Raw genomic sequence first — 20,448 nt, 5'->3', positions numbered from 1 at the left:
AAAAGAATGTCAGAGCCACATGTTGGGTCGTGATATGCAGAGACATTTATCCTACCCATAACTGTGGGATAACTCCACAATGCATGACCCATATACCTCAAAAAGGAGGGGCCAAAGGGAGGGGTAGGTCACGGATGAGCCCAATAATGGTACCAAACTGACTGTATTTGCTGAATACAAAACTAATTAATAAAAAATTAAAAATATATCTGCTATTAAATACCAAGGCCATGCAGACTCTTCATTTTGGATAAACACACTGAGTCCTATACAGTGTGATGATTCCACCCATAGCTGCTCTGACTCACTCTTCAAACACCAGACTATTTAGCATGTAGAGGATTAGATATGGGTACATTTCTTTATATCAAATTGGGATTTTTTTTTTTTAAGGCTACTTTGGTGGTGTGATACAGATGCCCTCCATAACCTCATGTGTTCTAAATATTGGTTCCCAGCTGGTAGCGATTTGGGAGGTGGAGCCTTATTGATGGAGCTGTGTTGTTAGGGGTAGGCTTAGAGGGATTATAGTCAGTTCCCCATTGCTAAAGTTCTGCTCACTCTTGGACTGCTGTTTTCCACCTGCAATGGCAAAGATGATGCCCAGTCTTGCTCATACATGCTGTCCCCAGCCATCATGAAATTTGCCCTTGAGAGCATAAGCAAAATAAGAACCTTTCCTCCCATCAGCTGCCTTTATTAGGGTGTTTTGTCCCAGCAAGGAGAAGGTCAAGAGTGGAGTAGTTACCAGTAGAAACCTGATTGAATGGCTTTTAGCCTTTTGTAGTTACATTTTAGGTGTAATATGGAAGAATTTGAAACCTTGGCCTAAGAGACACTTACAGTGAAGTAAGAAGTATTTAATGGACCATTCTTGTGAGAGTTGAAAGACCTAAATGCAGAAGTAACTATGGGTTACTTAATGGATATAATGAAGAGTATGTCTGGGGTTCAGGAGATCTGTTAGGGCACCTCTTAGTGTTACCATATCTTCTTCAAGATGTTTGATGGGAAGCTACAACAACCCAATCAAGGCAGTGGGCTAAATGGCCCACATGCTTCAGGAATGGAGGTTGGGTCACATCTCCAAGTGAAGAATCAAGACTTGCTGTGGTGCTTGCTGAAGGTAGAAGAAATACAGAATGGGTAGTAGAAGAATGCAGTTACAAATACTAGCTAAGACCACGTGACCAGTTACAAAAAGGAGGATTATAATTGCTATGAGTATTCCTGTCTTACCTTGATATTAAGAATATTTGTGCACATGTACTCAAATATTAAGATGCATTTATTTTCTTTCATCTATTTCACTATTATGTAATTAATATTGCCCAAGATTATACCAGTAGTTAAGTGTTGTAGAATTTCTAAACATATTGGATATTCAAGACTAAGAATTCCTCAAGGGACCTTGCCATGAGTTTGAGGGAAAAGATGCATTTCCTATTATACATGGGATAGTTATATTATGTTGGGCATGATGTTGTTTCTAGAGAGGTTTAACTGAAGAAGGAAGTCCTTCCTCCAGAGTGTGTCCTCTATATAGTGGGTGACACTCCTGGTGGTGAGATATATACCTACATATATTTATATCTATATCTATATCTACATCAATACTTTGAGAGGACAGGGCCCCTTTTTCCCACCTGGCTCCCTGTGCTGCTTGCTGCTGAGTGCTTCACTTGCACATGCATCTATTCTGTTTGGCCATCCTTCATTTGCATTGGAACCAAGCTTCATCCTCATCCTTCAAACATGCACTGAAGAACAAAGTTTCTCCAGAAAGCCTCCAAGCCTTCAGTACTGGATTGGGACATGCTCCAGCCATGTGGACTGAGCAGCTACTGGGTTCCTTGATACTTGAGCCTACAGACAACAATTATTTCAATGTTGTAAGCTAATCCAATTAATTCCATGAATTTATTTTTATTTTTATTTATTTATTTTTACAGGGAGAGAAAAACAAAAATAGGTATGTCAGGGCCTCCAGCTGCAAACAAAGTCCAGCTGCATGCACCACTCTATGAATCTGGTTTTACATGGGTACTGGAGAACTAAACCTGGGTCGCGAGGCTTTGCTGGTAAATCATAACTGCCAATCAATCACTCTAACCAATAAATTTTCTCTTTTCACAATAAAAATAAATTATTTTTTATTTTTTTTATTTATTGGCAAAGCAGGGAGAGAGAAAGAGAGAGATAAATGATGATAGGGAGACAGGCAGACAGACAGACAGACAGACAGATAGACAGATAGATAATAGTCATTCCAGGACCTACTGGCACTACAAATATATACTAGATATATGTACCACTTTCTGCATCAGGCTTTTTACATGGATACTAGGGAACTGAACCTAGGTCATCAGGCTTCGTAAACAAGTGCTTTTAACCCCTGAGCCATCTCTCCAGCCCTAAATTCTCTTTGTAATACCAATTTTTCTAACAATTATGTTGCTCTAGATAACCCTTGCTAATACAGCTATATTTAATGAATATATTAAAATACAATGTGCAATATAATACAATCCATAAAATGTAATATGCCATAGACTTGGCCACCCCAAATAAATGGCTTCTGTTATAGCTATAGTTGTTACTATTATCTCCACAACCACTGTATTTAATCACCATAAATCTCTCATTTATCCCACAAACCCCAGCCATCAGTAACTACTAATTCACCTCCTGTCTATCCAGATATTTATAATATGTGCTTTTTAAAAAATAACTGGCTATTTTTCAATAGTTTTTGATGTTTACCTATGAGTAAGCCTACATCAGTACATTATTCCTTTTGTAGTTAGATACTATTCATCTGTTTGCTGCTGGCTATTCCCTTTGTGAGTTCTATGCCATGACAATGCCCAATTCTGATATCACAATATGCTATTATGACATTACAATTACCCATTGCAATATCACAATGCTTTTCTGTGTATCACAATGCCCCCCAAACTGGCTAATGCCATAAGTCCCTTCTTGGGTAGAAAGTTGGCTTATAATACTGAAACATCATAATACTGAGTGGTTTAAAAAATAGTATTACAAAGCAAAATTCATTAATTGTGTGTCAGTAATAAACATGCTTTCAGCAGATTGGTGAGTGCAATCTAAAAATGTGGACAAACAACTAGAATTCTAATCATCATTGTGCAATTATTGCACTGAAAATTGAAATAAGCAATGAACATCAGCAAGTGCTATATTGAAGATAAAATCCCTGTGAAGAGCAGGATGTTTACATGGTCTCCATATCTTCATGCATGTAATTTATTAATTATAGAAGCAGACAGAAACTAAACTGAGGTGGTAGGTTTGACTGGTAATCTCAGCACTGAAGGAAGAGGCAGGAGATACCACTGCAAATTTAAGGCCAGCCTGAGATAAATGAGTTCAGGGCCACACAGGAATACAAAGAGTAACTCTATCTTCAAATAAAAGAAATAAATCAATCAAATTCACAAAATATACTGTAAATAGATGAGTGATTATATAGTGAGAAACACTGATAGGGCATTAAAATGACCATCAAAGTTTAACAAATAATGCCAATTTTTATTTTAAAATTAACTAAATGCATTAGTTACATTCTCATTGCTATGAGGAAATACCTGACCAGAAGCAATTTAAGGAAAGAAAGGTTTTAATTCAGCTTAAAGTAGTGAGGGGAAGTTCTATGGCACAGAAGGTATTGTAGTTATGTTCTCCCTGCTGGGACAATGTATGACCAAAAGCAAATGACAGGAGGAGAGGGTGTCTTTTTCAATTTATGTCTTGAGGGGAAGCTTCAACAAGGCTGGGAAAGAATGGCATGAGCAGTGAACTGTCACATATGTAGGTGGAAGTTAATCTTATTACTAACCTTGAAGCCAGACTAACATACCCCAAGGTCTGTCCCCACCCCAAGAACACACCTCCTTCAGCAAAGCTCCATCTCCCCAACTGCCACCAGTTGGGAACCAAGTATTCAATGCATATGAGGCTATGGTGACCATGTCATTCAAACCACCACAGATAACACAAGAATAACAGCAGAATTGGTCATATTGCACAAGTGATCAGGAAGCAGAGAGAAACAGGAAGTGTGGTCAGAACACAAAATCTCCATGCCTATGCCAAGTGAATCACTTCCTCTAGCCAGGTTCCACTTCGAAAGGTTCCACAACCTTCCTCAAATGGTGCCAAGAGCAGGGGACCAAACACATGATTCTATGGGGGATATTTTATGTTCAAATCACAACAACCACCAGGTCAACTAAATACATAAGGGTAATAAGCAAACAGATCAAAATTATTTCCAATTAAAACTTAGTATTATTATTCTCTTATTTTGTTGTTTCGCTTTGTTTCAGTGGTGGAAAATCAAACTCTGGTCCTTGTGCACGAGAGGCAAGTATTCTAAAAAGCTATATTTTCAGCTAAAACATTTAAGAAAATAGTACTTTCATATTACCCAAAATGTTTTGCACCAACTAAATTGCATACTTCTCAGTAAACTATTTGCCAAGATGTTACAAAAAATTACAATTCAGAAACAAGTTTACTCACAAAAATTAAAAATAAAAACTAAAACCAACAATATAGGTGATATATAGGTTAGTCTTGAAAACCACATGAAACAACTGCCTTATGTTTATATGTTTTGGTAAAAATTAAATCTCTAAGTTATTTTTAGCATATGCATTTTTAAGCATTAGGGCTGAAGAGATGGCTTAGCGACTGAGGCATTTTGCCTCTGGAGCCAAGGAACCCAGGTTCAATTTCCCAGGACTCATGTCAGCCAGATGCACAGGGTGGCACATGCATCTGGAGTTCGTTGCAGTGGCTAGAGGCCCTGATGTGCCTTTCTCTCTCCCCTTTTCTGTCAAATAAATAAATAAATAGAAATAAAATATTTAAAAATTAAAAGGTTAGAATAGCTTAAGGGCCAAATGTGGTGGCATAAGCCTTTAACCCCAGCACTCTAGAGGCAGAGGTAGGAGGATCACAGTGCATTCGAGGCCACCCTGAGACTACATAGTGAATTCTACGTGAGCCTGGACTACAGTAAAATCCTACCCTGAAAAACCAAAAAGAATAACTTAAGGTAAAGAATACAGGAGATATTTGAAAACCAAGCTGCAGCAGTCAGTTTCACATTACGGGCAGAGCACCTGACCAAGAGCAGATTGTGGGAGGAAAGGATTTTATTTTGGCTAAATGACTCAAGAGGAAGTTAGATGAGGGAGAAAAAATGGCATGAGCAGAGGGTCGACATCACCTCCTGGCCAACATCAGATGAACAATAGCAGCAGGATAGTGTTCCAGACACTGGACACTGACAAGAGGAAGCTATCTATAATGCCTATAAGCCCATTCCCAACAAGACATCACCTCCAGAAGGCTCCAATTCCCAAATTGCCACCAGCTGGGGAACTACAATTCAGAACACATGTTTTGGGGGAACACCTGAATCAAGCTACCATACAAGTTATAAATGGGTTATTAATATTTTTGTTCATTTGCTTCCTAAAAAGATGTTCTCTCTCAACCCATATTCACATTAATGGTTTAAAACAAAACTCTTCTAGAGAATGGACAATCCACTAGTGCCTCCACAACCCAAAACATAAAAATGACTCTAACTGAACTCAGTGCATCAAAAAGAAAGAAACAAAGACCAGCACATGAAAGTAGGATGGAATTAAATTGGTTTTAGAGGGTGGGAATGGGGGATAAGAGGGTAATGGGAAAGCAGGACCAAAATGTGTTCTATACATATACGAAGGTAATCAAAAACTAAATACACATTTTAAAATTCTGTATCATATTTTCAACTTTTTCAGTTGTTAGAGTCTGAGCTTCTCTTATTTTTAGATATTTTTTTTCCATTAAAATGAATGTTGTTAATTTATTTTTCTTGGCTAAGATTTTGAAACATCCTCTATTACAACCTTATGTTCAATTCCTAGAAGTGGAACTACTCTGTTAAATCTCGTAAGATAGAATAAGACTCATGTTATTAGAACAGCTATAACCTTCCATATTCCCAAGAATACTACATGTTAGGAGGAATTTTCCTGTGGCTCTGAATTCTTTTTATACTTGCACAAAAAATAAGTAATATTCTTAAATTTTATTTTTAAAGTACAATTTTGTTGATTACTAATAACACTGAACAATTTTTCAATTGTATTTTTCATTCACTCAAGTTACTTTGTACCTAACTCACATAACCTACTGTGCTACAACTATTCAGATTCACCTGAATAATCAAAGTTTGCCTTACCAGTTATAGCCACATATCTAGATTTTTGGCACTCAGAATGTATGCCTGAATTCAATCCTCAGAACAGTAAAACCAAAACAAAATTTCTCCAAAGCAAGGAGACATGTATACAGGTAAATTAAAAAAAAAAAAAAATCTCAAGGCCTTATTACAATGGCATGTCCAGCCTAATCAACTGGTAGATAACTGTGGAGAATAAAAGCTTACATGAACATCTGTTCTGTCAGCAATCCACTTTGCTAGCTGTTCAGCTGCAAATCCAATTCGTTGAAGGTCAAAAGTATCAGCTCTCTTGGGTCTGCCTTTTGAAGGAAAATGCATAAATGTAGGAGCAGAGTTCATGTTCAGCTGTAAAACATGTGAGAAAAATGCCAATTATAACATCATGCTAATATTCTTTATAGTTTATCTAACTTTTTACACTACTTTGTATGAATTTTCAAAAGAAAGCATGGATTAGGAAAATCCAAATGGCTTTCTGAAGCTTGATTTCTGTTTTCACACATCTTGCGGCACTAGTAAATGAAATGGAACTGGTAAATTTGTTTAAATTCTCTGGAGTGTCACATTTAGCGTATTTATCCTCAGCTTGATATTTTAACCAATTTTTCACAGCCTGTCATTCTATTCTTTTATAATTAACATGATGAAAGGGACTGCAAGTGCAAAATACAAATAATGTGAGATGCTAGTATGTGGATTTTTTAATTCTTATGTAGTTAATGGAATTTAAAAATGCATTATGGAATTAATTTATTTCAAACACATTAGACATAGATTAAAGTTAATACTAAAGACTTAAAGAGTTTCTCTTTCAGTAATAACAGTCACCAAGCAGTAGACTTCAACTTTTTGTTGCTGTTGTTCTGAGCCACTTACTAGAGACTACAGGTAAAATCCCTGATGTAGCTGGTTCTGCTTAACAAAATTGCGATAACACGGACAATAGTCTGTAAGTAATCACCATTAAGAAAGAAGACTAAATAGAACAGTACCTTACTATGCATGATGTTTGTTAACAATATGCTATCTACTAACACATAATAGATTAATTTGATTCAGGGGATAACTACAGCCATATAAATAATGTTCCCATTATCCAGGTATTACAAAAAAATAATGTTAAGATAAAAAGCACATAATGTTTAGCCTGTGACTTGAAATATAACTTACTCAATGAGAACAATGATCAAAATCATATCAAGTAATAAATAAGGGATAAAAGTTGACCTCAAAGTAAGGATATAGTACTAAAAAGCTTAGCTGCTGAGGACAACTAAGTTTAAAGTCAAGCAGCTCCTGGTATATAAATGACTTCCAGCTACAGCTTTAAGTCATAAGACAACTACAAATCACTTTAGAACTTCAAACAAACTGGCACGAAAGAGCTGAATATGCAAAAGAAATGTATCTATATCAGTATTTAACATGTGTTTTCAGTATTTACCTTCCAGTCAGTACATTATTAGTACTTTTCAGACAGTTGGTCTGTGTGCAATATGGTTTGACTGTTTACATCCTCTTAAAACCTCATGTTGAAATTTAATTGCCATTGTGAAAATGGGACCTTTATGAGATAACTAGACCAGAAGGGTGTACCTTCATGGGGGATGTGAAAGGAGAAACCATTATGAAAGGGTGGGTTCACTCCTTCTTGCCTCTATAATTGTGCACCAGGAAGGCCTATGTTAGGTGCTGACATCTTGTTGTTAGACCTCCCTTCCTCCAGAACTGTGAGCCAATGAATGTCTGTTTATTTTGAAATATCCAGTCTGAGTTATTTTGTTACTCTGGCACATTCTAAGAAATCTTAAGTGATTATGTTTTCTAAAGGCATACTTCAGCATGCTATTTCACTTGTTTTCTTTCTTACTCTCTATTTCTTTAGCCTAACTTTTCATTCATTCCACAAAACATAGATTTAACCAACTTGTGCAAAAGTAAAGTAGTTAGGGGAGGATGGCAGCTGTATGTTAATATTATTGCTGTTACATTACTAAAATAACAATTATTTGTAAAAACATGTATACATCAAGCATACAGATAAGCATATATATACATATATATATATATGTATATATATGCTGGAAAAATTACAATGATATATATGTATATAAAAGATTACAATGACATATATATCTATATGCATATATAGATATATATGTCATTGTAATCTTCCCAACAGTCCTATAAGAAAGACACTGTTACTTTTCTTCTTCAACAGACAAATCATAAATCATAAAATTTTCAAAGGTCACACAACTATAAAGAAGTAAAGCTGGAATGTGAGCTGTGATTCTTCTCACAGATTGTTCACTGCTACCATTTCATAATGCTCTTGGAATTCTAGTCCCATGGGTAAAAATTATACAATATTTTTTTCATAAATACTTCTATAGATTTCTACAAGTTCATTATAAAACTAAGCCATGATAACAAGTTTCAATAATGTAGTAAAAACCTGACATTTTAACATGCTATCACATAAAACATTACACACATACACACACTGCACACATCTCCTACATATGTGTTTATGCACACATGTTTACATAAGCGTCTCTGCCTATCATGGTGCTACCACTCTATTCCCTGGCAGTGGGTGTGCATGTCCTGGGAGTTTAGTAATGCTGGCTCAGCTCAACAGAGCACACAATGACCAGTTCCTATCTTCCCTGTGCTTCTACTACTCAGGTCTTGTTCTGTTTTGCTTATCTCATGGATACACAAGAGAGTATTAGCATTAGCAAATATGTAAGGTTACAAGGAAGACAAAGAAAGCTCATTCTCTCTGAACTAAGTCAAACAAAAACCATACTCAAGCCTAGTAATCTGCAATTTTGGAGTTAAAAAACATGCAACATAAAGTTTCCCTTAATTGAAATATTCAAACCCCTAAGGCTACACAAGTAGGTGATAATATGGATCTGTTTTCTACTCCAAAATTCCTAATACCCACTGGCCTAGCCTCAGAAATTAGGCCTGTCCAATCCTATGTTAATCACATATAATTTATTTGGCAGCAAGTCTCCTAAAAATCTAGATATTTAAGTTCTTGGGCTATTAATATTATCTTCAGATATTATACTATTGCTGATAATGCTGAAAAATATTTCAATAAATGCCTCAATAGTAAAGAAATTATGAAAACCAAAAATCTTTTAGTGGTTCAATTGTAGCAAAATATATTCTTCTGTACTTTTTTCAGTAAAAAAATATTAGAGAAATGATTAACTGGTACAACTGTTATACATTTCTGCATTTTAAAATAGAAACCTCCTAATGCTAAACCAGGGGCTAGGTTTGGGGAAAGAAAGAGCGGATCTATGTTAGGAATTCTGCTGAATCAAAATTAACCTGAGGAAAGTTTTCATTAAAAGCAATCTTGACTTTGACATACTATGGAGAATTTTTTTTAAACATCTGATGTGTATAAAATAATTCAATGGTCATCTACATTACATGGTTATAAGATGGAAACCTACAACCTGTACTAAGCAAAAACTTAAAATTTCCCCCATAAAGTTGTCTTTTAAAAAATATAAACAATTTAAAGATTGAGAAGTTTAAATTAGTTATAATATTTATATAAATATTTTGGCCTTTTCTTCATCCATCAGTCTGGTTGTGTGGCCTACACTTCTCCTATGCAGCTAACACTCAGCTGCTTCTCTACCACAGAGGATAAGAAGGATTCTCTGCAGTTCACTGCAGACTTTAGGCATGCCATACCTAGTGCATCAGCAAGAAGACCAAGGGTCAAATGCTTGCTGGTTTTTTTTTTTTTTAACTTTTATTTCTTACTGTAGCTAGAAGCAAAGTGAAACATGAGGATTTCTAGTCAAATTTTATTTTTTAAAAAGTAAAGATAGAATAAAGAAGATATTCGTGTTAAAAATTTTTTAATTTGAAAAGAAAAACTACATCTATTTGTACAAGTGAACTAGTAACACACTCAATATGCCAGATATGTGTATAACCAAAGAGAATAATGAAACTAAACCAACGCAACCACTGTGTTAATGTGGCTCCCAGGCCTATTCAGGATAGCCATGGGTGCAAAGCTTCTGCAGGGTGAAAGCTTATGTCTACCTGCAAGCAGAGCAAAGTAGAGTCCAGTATGCACTGGTAGTATTTCCATTTCATGGTCTTTAAGGCTGGGATTAAAGGTGTGTGCCATCACACCTAGCTCAGATCTTCCTCTTATGAGGATATCAGTCCCGCTGTGTTAAGGCCCCATCCTTATGATTGTTTTACTTTTCAGTAAGTCTATACTTACAGAAAGGCACAGTGTGATTTATGGCTTCAACATTAAATTATGTAGGAAAAACACAATTTAGTCCAAAAGAGAAAATTCTTTAAATAAATCGATACTATTTATTCTACGTATGAAATTCTCATTATCTGCCAGAGTAGAGAAATAAAGAAATAAGTTCGAGTGAATTTTACATAAAATGTCATACAATTGTATAAAATGTTTTCTAAACAATAATAACATCAGAACATTACATGTGAACTGTCACTGTATGCTAGGAAACACATTTCTTTTACACTATAGCAGTTAAAATGTTTCTATTAACTCACCAATGCCAAAATTACAACTACAGATAATAATTAATTAATCACATCACAGAATAACTTTTTATTATATTGATTAACATATATACTGACTGTATTTTACCCAGCAAACAAAACACATTGACAACATACATCTCAGGAGTATATTGCAAATATATATATATATACATATCTTTTTTTTTTTTTACCTGTTGGAAAACATCTGTTCCCTCATCATAGTCCACCATACCAAAAAATAGTTTGTTACAAAAAGCAGATGAATAGCGCCATGAATTAGCCAGTATTTGATATTCTTCATTAGCTTGCCTAAAAATGATAATGAGATAAAACAGAAATGTTTCAGTATACAATGAACAAAGCCACTGGTAGAATGAGTACATATGGGCAAGAACTTATCAACTTTTTATTAACTGCAATCTCAATACATACATGGAATGTAAGGTACATAGATACAAAAAAAACATATAATAATCTAAAACGTGTAAAAACTACATAAAACTACAGTCTTACTGTTCATAAGCAGTCTTACTATAATATATATATAGTTCTGTTGACTCATTTACATGTGGCTAAATTTCTTCTAGTTTTACAATCAATCTTTGAACAGGGTATAGATTCAAATATGGTTACACAAGAATGTAAATACTATAAATATGACAACAGTATATTGAAGAGAACTTGGCAGGTCAAAGTGAAGAAGCAGAGGTGATAGAAAGTAGAGTGCATGGTAATGCTTGTGCCTCGGTAGACCATCATAAAGCACCATCTATAATTAATGCACTGGAAACACATGGATGGTAATAGTGGTATGATTCAGGTGTCCCCCATAAACTTAGGTTTTCTGCATACTAGTTCCCCAGCTGATGAAAATTTGGAAATCAATGCCTCCTGGAAGAAGTGTATTGTTGGGGGTGGACTTATGAGTATCTTAGCAAATTTTCCCTTGCCAGTGTGTGGCACACTCTCCTGTTGCTATTATCTGCCTGATGTTGCCCAGGAGGTGATGTCTACCCTCTGTTCATACCATCATTTTCCCCTGCCATGATGGAACTTCCCCTCAAGTCTGTAGGCCAAAATAAAACTGGCATAAAAAAAGAAACATAGAACAACGGAAAGAGAATAGAAAACCAGGACCTTAGGTCAATTAACCACAACTACTTGATCTTTGACAAAAGTGCCAATAAAGTAGATTGGAAAAAAGAATCTTCAACAAATGGTGCTGGACAAATGGGATAACCATATGTAGCAAAATGAAACTCACCCCACTCATCTCACCATATACAAAAATCAAGCTCAAATGGATTAAAGACCTCAATATAAGACTAGAAACTCATCTCTTACTGGAAGGAAACTCTCCATGATATAGGAGTGGGGAAAAACCTCCTCCATAAAACTCCAGTAAGCCAGGAAATTAAAGAATCACTCAACCAGTGGGATCTCATGAAGCTAGAAAGCTTTTGCATTTACAACCATATCATAAGAAGAGACAATAAATTACCCACTAAATGGGAGAAAAATCTTCGTCAGCTATACCAATGACAGAAGCCTAATATCTAGACTCTATAAAGAACTCAAAAAATTAAACAATAAAAAAGCAAAAAACCACTCCAAAAATGGGGCAGAGAACTGAATAGGGAGTTCTTACAGGAAGAAATATAAATGGCTAACACACACTTAAGAAAATGTTCAACATCTCTAAACCATTAGGGAAATGCAAATTAAAACAACTTTGCAAATCCACCTTACTACAGAAATCAATATGGAGATTCCTGAAAAGTACGCACAGAGAGCTACCCACAAACCCAGTTATTCCCTTACTGGGCATTTATTCTAAATGCTTTATACTTTACTACAGAGATATCTGCTCAATCATGTTTATAGAAGCTCAATTCATTATAGCTAAGAACTGGAATCAATCCTGGTAGCCATCATTGGATGAATGTATAATGAAGTTTTGGTATATTTACATAATGAAATTCTACTGAGCAGTATGCAAAAAAGGGCACAATTAAATCTGGAGAAAAATGGACAGACTTGGAACACATCATACTCAGATAAGTCACAGAATCACAAAAAGACAACTGCAGAGTGCTGCCAGTTCCTAACCTGGACCAGCTCGAGTTGCTGATATAACCTGATAGGCAATCAAGGCCCAGACAATAGAAATGGAAAGGTTAGTGGGGGGAACAGGGAAGGGAAGAGTGGGGTAAATGAACACAAAACTAAATCCCAAATGATCTGATACCATAGAAACCTTTATCCTTGGAGACAGACTAAAAGATACAACCCTCAAAAGGAGTAAGGAGGGAATACCTGAAAAGGACCTTGGAGAGGGTGGGATGAAGCCTAAACTAAAAAAAAGTTTGTTTATTTACTTATTTAGTTATTTATTTTTGTCTCTGGCCTGTAACTCCCAGTACCAGAAACTGATTGCTACCCACTATGGGCTGTTGATCAGAGAGAGGAGGTCCTCAAAGCAAGACAGGTTTCTGTCAAAGCACATGATTAACCACCTGAAGCAAAAGGTAAAACCCTACTTTGCTGAAGACAAAATATGCTGCTGACAAAGAGCATGGAAAGACCAGGCTGAAATCTGGAAGATAGCCAGTCCCCTGATAGTCAGCTACTGCTGGAAAGCTCTACCTGAGCTACTGGCGGAAAGTAGCCAACAAAGGCCTGAGCAACCAGAGGTCCAAGCAACTAAGTAATAAACACCATAACAGGATGTACACGACAGTGTAATACTGACATCTGAGGAAATAAACCACCCCCTCACGCTTCAGCCAAGCGACAGCTGAATCCACACAGGAATGGGGAGATGAGCAAGAGTTCTGCTTCCATGGTAAACCTGATAATCAGTGCCAGGGAAAAGGAGACAGACCCTGAAAATACTCAACACTTAGCTAAGCGAACATCCACAGGTTCCTAAGAGCTCATCACTGAAGTAGATTTAAAACTTATCCATCATGGCTCAGAGAATTTTTGTGAAAGAGATTTTAAGAGCCACAGGTTGAGACATCATGCCCAGAAATATTGCCTCCCTCCCCACAAAATAAGTAACTGATAGCCTCTCCCACAATGCATAACCCATTACCCCATAGGGAATACCTGCAAGCCCACTGAGGAGAGACCACAGCAGAATGGGGTCAGGGAAGTGGGGTACCAACATATAATGTATCAACACAAAATATGTTGTTAATAATAAAAATAATGAAGAAGAAGAAATAGAAACAGAAAAAAAAATTACAGACAATAACACGGGATCTTCTCAGGCAGTAGGATCATGAAAGGCTTCTTAGATGTGGTGACATGCATGCTGAAATCCAAGGATAGTAGAGAATGGTGAGAAGTAGGGCTTCTATACTAAGGAAAACATTCATATCCTCGAGGAACAGCATAGAAAACAGGTCCCTCCCTCCCCCTCTTACCCTGCTTGCCTCTCATCTTCCAAGGAAAAATGAAAGCCAACACAAGCCCTGAGTACTTGTTTTATTTTTAACAGATAGAGTATTATTCTTAAGTATGCAACATTGATTTGCAATGAAAAAGTGTAAAGTAACTTTATATAGTGAATGGTGTTGATAATACATTGGCTTACTTAAAGCTCCATCATTGCATTAAGAATAATCAGGAAAAACATGACATTATAATTAAGAAAACAGAATGTAAACAAAGTTCTATCACTGAAGCATTCTTTACTTTAACTTTTAAAATCAAACCTGACAAAACAGAAAATCAGTGAAAGCTGCCACTTGTGGTGATGACATTCTTTCTATGAGATGAAAATTCATCATTCTAAACATAAAGAAAGAGAATATCCTATTTTAGATTTTTCACCATCTCTATTTATCTGTGAAATGGTCAAAGACCTGAGATAATATTGATTTTTTTTTCCCTCACATCTGGCCCAGACCTACTAGAGTATACAACAATGCACTCATTAACTCAATACAAAAATCCTTTTTGGTAATATGGAAGTGAATAGTAAATGCAAAATCCCTGTGATGTTTTATATTATCAACTTGACAGTAGAATCACCTAGGAAAGGAGCCTCTGGGCATGCCTGTGAGGGACTATCTTGATAGGTTAAATGACAATGACCCATCTTAACTGTGTGCAGCATCAATGCACAGACCAGAGTCAAACTGTACAAAAAGGGGTGAAAAACATTCATTGCTGTGTCCTTCCTTACTGTCGATTGAATGTGACCAACTGCCTCAAGCTCCTACTACCATGCCTTCTCCTCCATGGTACATGTAACCTTGAAATGCAAGCTGAAATAAACTCTTCAAGCTGCTTCTTGAAAGATATTTGGCACTACAATGAGAAAGTAACTAATATAGTTCCAGATCTCCAGCAAGTTAAACTCTAGGGAGAAAGAAAGGTCTATACAAGTAAAAACAATCACAAAATTTTAAGCTTTCTGAAGAAAATTCCAAAAAGAAAATGACAAGAGAGAGAAGTCAAAAGTGATAAATTCATTTTTCCTTTCAAGTCTGTACTCCAAGAAGCTATGGAGATAGTTCAGCATTTGCTCCTCAAGCATGAACACTGAGTTCAGTTCCCAGCACCCAACTAAAAAGCCAGGCATGGTCTTACATGTCCATAACCTCAGGGCTGAGGTGAAGACAGGGGAGTCATCAATGAGGCTTTCTGGTCAGCAAATCTGACTGAAATTGCAATTCTAGTTTCACCAAGAGACTCCATCTCAAGAGAAGGTAGAGGAACAATAGACAAAAAACACCAATGTTCTCTTCTGGGACCTGCAAGTGTGCACATGCACTATATAATCCACAGACATGTGCACACAGACCACACATACTACCCTCCCACCCACCCTGCCACAAATATACTCAAAAGCAAAAGAAAAATATTTCTTTCAGATTTAACTTTCTAATATCCACTATGTACATTCTATTCTGTATGCTCCCTCGCAGTCAGCAGGACTTTTACCAACCTCCAGAGACATACCTAACTCACAGTCTATTTCATGAAACTGCCATCTCTATTCTTACTGCTTGTACTAAGTATTGTTTAGAATGCCTTCCCTTCTCTCAAAAGCTAGTTCAAAACCTGACATGTCCTTGAAAGCCACTTCAAATGTCCAACCCTACAATACTTGTTGATGCCCTTGCTTTTGAAATGGCATTGTTTCCTTTATGCACTCATCTGCTCCACTAGTACATAATGGCTGTCCAATTGTTAGACTCTTACATATAACAGCCTCTGAATAAAGTTGTTCTCATAGTGATGGTGAATCTTATATTTCCTTCATAATAAACAAAACACAAATATCCTAAAATTAAATCAAATTTACTGCATTAGAGATTCTGACATCTAGAATATGACTAAAAAAACCACATGGATTTGTTTCACTCTATTTAGGATCCTCGAGGAAAGAAATATGCATTTCAACTTATATACTGTCATAAATATATGCTACTTGACAAGAAATAGTGTTTAATGTCTCTAAAGGTTATAATGAGTAAGTCACAAAGTGACATCTTATTAGTAATGTCAATTTCATATGCAAATATGTTATTTAAATCTAATCAAAGATATTTCAACATTTTAATATATGCTATAATAATGAGGACATATACTTCATAATCCCTACCTTTAAGTGGCTTCTTAATAGACATGTACTGTGTTCCATAAATAAGAATAATTTTAAAATTAAATTATAGGTGGCATTAGTGTATAAAGTAGGGCAATATAGTACTAGACGAGCACTAGGACTAAATGTGAAAATATCTGGAAAGTAACAGGGGCATGCATGTATGACAAAAAGTATACTGAACAATACAAAACAGGGAAATAACAGTAAGATAGTAGAATAACGATATTTAGTCTGAAATGTTTTGTACATGTTCAACAGAACTTAAGTGTCACCTTGGGAAATAAGGAAAGGGGGATAGAGAAATGGCTTAGCAGTTAAGGTGCTGCCTGCAAAGCCAAAGGATCCAGGTTCAATTCCCCAGGACTCATGTAAGCCAGATGCACTAGGTGGAACACGTGTCCGGAGTTCGTTTGCAGCAGCTGAAGGCCTTGGCTTGCCCATTCTCTCCTCCCCCTCTCAAATAAATAAACAAAATTATAGAAAATATGGAAAGAAAGGACTAAAAGAGATAAAGAGGATTACAGTTTCATTTTGTAAAAGAAACACATTAAGTGTTTTTTAAATAAGTGGATTATTCAAAATATTACTTATGCTACTTGCACTGTACCTGGCAACCAACTACTGGTTTGAGAGGAGGGGGAAGGAGATGATGATTATGGTGGTTTAAATAAGATGTTCTCCAGAAACTCATGTACTTTGAAAGCATTGGTCCCCAGCTTATGGCACTTTTGGAGGTAGAGCCTTGCTGGAGGAGGTATAGTGCTTGTGGCAGCCTTTTAGCCACAACTACTTGGCAGAGTTCAGCTCACTCTCTTGCTACTGTTTGCCACATGCTATAGCAAGGAGGTGATGTCCAGCTTTGCTTTGCCCTACATTTATGAATCTTTCCCTTGAGACTGTAAGCCAAAACAAAACAAAACAACAACAAAAACTTTTCTCCTAATTTTCCAAAACTCTGCTTTTGGTCAAGTGCTTGGTACTACAATGATAAATGTTTTGCTTGAGCCCACTTGAAGTGTTATTATAATGACCTAGTTGGAAAAAATGTAGGAGGGTGATAAACTATTATATAAAGATTTAACCTATTTTGTATAGTCTACGAAATCTTGAAGGCCAAAGCACTCACAAAATTTTCTGAGCAATCTATTTATGAATACTTCAACTTGAATAAAGGATTCCATGCAGGACAAAACCAACCACAATACTGGCAAAACAAATGGGGGCCTTTCTTCTATTGAATGGAATTCAGTAACAGCAGGATCAATGAACAAAGCCATCTCATTAAAAAACAATAAATATCCCTACCATCATTATCCTATATTCTCCCTGTATTCTAAGTATTTACAGTTTAACAGAGAATAGAAGCGATTTATCAAAAGAAACAACAGAATTTTGTGGATGCTTGCATGTTTTTGTTGGTCTAGAATAAGGCGTACTCTACTTCAATCCACATTACCATTTGAATGTGGAAAGTGAAAACCACAAATGTTCCAAGAACAGAATTCAAATAACTGTCGTGTCAGGTGTTCAAGGGAACCTTAATGGTCACACTGTATGAATTTAAAGAAAACTATAAACTGTTCTAATGTATTCACAAACAGCCTGAAGAGGGCAGTCAAGCTGCATGAAAACGATCAAGGAGTACTTAAGCAGTAACTGCAGGGCACTCCTATGTTTAATTTGTTAAATCAAATCTTCTCCATTTTTTTATTAAGGAACAAGAAAAAAAAATCACTTTATTTAAATGCTATAAGTTTTTTACATTAGACTTTTCTAAAAAAGGTTATGTAAAACTAAAAGTACTATTAACTCATCTATAGTGCTATACATTTAATATATTTCCCAATATATTTTTATCTTTAATGCTCTTGAAGAAATGTTTTAAAAGGTATGGTTTCTCTTCTTAATATTATTCAAATTTCCTATCAGATAAGAGGTTTATATTCAATTCCTTAGATATACTTTCATAGTCTAAATGACTATGATAAATCAGATACTTGTATAAATACTTATCACTTAGTTTTACAAAATACCACTTCATGAAATCTCAAACAATTTTATCTAATAGTGATTTACACAGACCTGAACTGAGCAGACTTACTTATTACTTAATGTTCTGAGGTTCTGATTTTGGAGGGGGAAGAGATGGCAAACAGTACCTTGCACAAAGATTTTAATGTTATTTTCTCATTATGCTACACATACTCAGTGCCCAGCAGAAAATACTGAAATTAACAGGCCCACGAGACCCAATGATCCTGAAGAGCTAAGAAATCAACAGCCCACAAACACATGGTAAATAGCTCTGCATAATTCACTAGTTGGTTGTTAGGTTAGTCAGACTTTCCCTCATTAAAAAAAAAAAAAAAAAAAAAAAAAAAAGCACTCTGGAGAAGGAAAGATTTTCCTTGGCTCAAAGTTTCTCTCTCCACCTGGAGAGAGGCTGACTGCATAACTGTGTGCCTGATGAGAAGATGATATTACAATAGGAAAGCATGTGAGTGAGGTGTTCTCCTTGTAATGGCCAGAAAGCAGAATGCAGTAGCACGAAGTGTCAAGGCTACTGAGAGGGGCTACAGGCGCCTATCCTGCAGCTCCTGGGCAACCCTGACATATAGTTAGCTGGCCAGGACAATTCTCTGTAAGTGGGCACTAGAGATTGAACTAAGGCCTTGTGAGTCCCTCATGTTTATGTGGCAAGCACTCTTGCCCACTTAGCCATCACCCCAGCCCATAAGCATTTTCTTTTTGACATAATTCTTATGTACAGACAAGTTGCAATTTTATATATATATGGGAAAAAACTGATACGATTTTTAATGAATAACATAATGATTAAATAAAGTTAGCTATCATATCCATCACCTCCATTTAGAATTTAATTTTGAGAACAGTTTTAAGTTCATAGCATAAACTGAGTGGAAAGTATAGGGATCCATAAACTATGATGAAGCAATTCTTGACTACTGTTAAACAAATGACTATATATGTATATGTTATAAAATGTGTGTTTATATATAGCATATATTAAAAAGATTTATCATTTGATGTTGTAAGATCTCAATGCACACAGCTTTTTTTTAGGCAAGCCCAACAAACTGGACTTTTATTTAGTGTGAGACAGTGAGAGAGAAAGACAAAGACTTGGCAAACCAGGGTCTCCAGCCACTGCACTAGAACTCCAGACACATGTGCCACCTTGTGTTTCACACGTGCAACCTTGTACACTTGCATCACCTTATGTGTCTGGCTTATGTGGGACATGGGGAGTCAAACATGAGTCTTTAGGCTTCACAGGCAAGCACCTTAACCACTAAGCCATCTCTCCAGCCTACAAACAGCTTTTTTATACTACTTCAACATCCCTTATTTTGTAACTATACTATCAGACCACCATACAAATGTCTTATAATAATCAATGAAGAAACATTCGTGGAAAAATTTTCCTTCAGGTGCAATGAGATAAAATTAACTACAAAACTACACATAATTAATGTATATGACCCGTACAATTTAGTAATTATAGATATGTATATACTCATTGGCACCCCACCGAGCATTTTGGAGTATAACAAATGCAGGAAAGAGAGGATCGTTAAATTTGCAACATGGTCTTGTGTTTTGGAAATGGCCATGGGCAGTGTGAAGCCAATTTGCTGGATGCCTGCATGGAGACCCGATGGAGCAGTAAGGATGGATTGTGGGTTGCAGTGGAGACCCAGTAGAGATGCCAGGACCACAAGATGGCTGCAAAGTAGAGCTGCCAGCCCTGATGAAGTTTTCCAGGACTATGAGTAGCCTGGCTGAAAGTGTGGAATTGGAAGTCCAGAGACTTATTATGGTTAGAATTATTGGACTTGGAGATTTTTCACTAACTACATTTGTTGAACTTAGAGCTACAGAGTTTGATATCCGCCCTATTAAAATCTTGTATTGGGTTGAATATTTCTTTGCTATGGCCAATGCCAATTTTTCAGTG

The 20,448-nt window shown here is 36.1% G+C and overlaps 1 protein-coding gene across 5 annotated transcripts in view; it reads right to left on the bottom strand.

The window, feature by feature from the left end:
• Tusc3 (tumor suppressor candidate 3) overlaps positions 1 to 20,448 on the bottom strand; it is a 269,847-nt gene that overhangs the window by 119,136 nt on the left and 130,263 nt on the right. For all 5 annotated transcript variants that reach the window (XM_004657096.2, XM_045141663.1, XM_004657097.2 and 2 more), the window contains exons 3-4: positions 11,038 to 11,155; positions 6,479 to 6,619 (exon numbers count right to left, since the gene is read on the bottom strand). In XM_004657096.2, the coding sequence (XP_004657153.1) occupies positions 6,479 to 6,619; positions 11,038 to 11,155 (259 nt within the window). The remainder of the gene's footprint in view (positions 1 to 6,478; positions 6,620 to 11,037; positions 11,156 to 20,448) is intronic.

The sequence above is a fragment of the Jaculus jaculus genome, chromosome 1 (assembly GCF_020740685.1).
Source record: "Jaculus jaculus isolate mJacJac1 chromosome 1, mJacJac1.mat.Y.cur, whole genome shotgun sequence".
NCBI lineage: Eukaryota > Metazoa > Chordata > Mammalia > Rodentia > Dipodidae > Jaculus > Jaculus jaculus.
The sequence above is the reverse complement of the archived record's forward strand: the minus strand, read 5'-3'. Positions and strand labels throughout refer to the sequence as shown.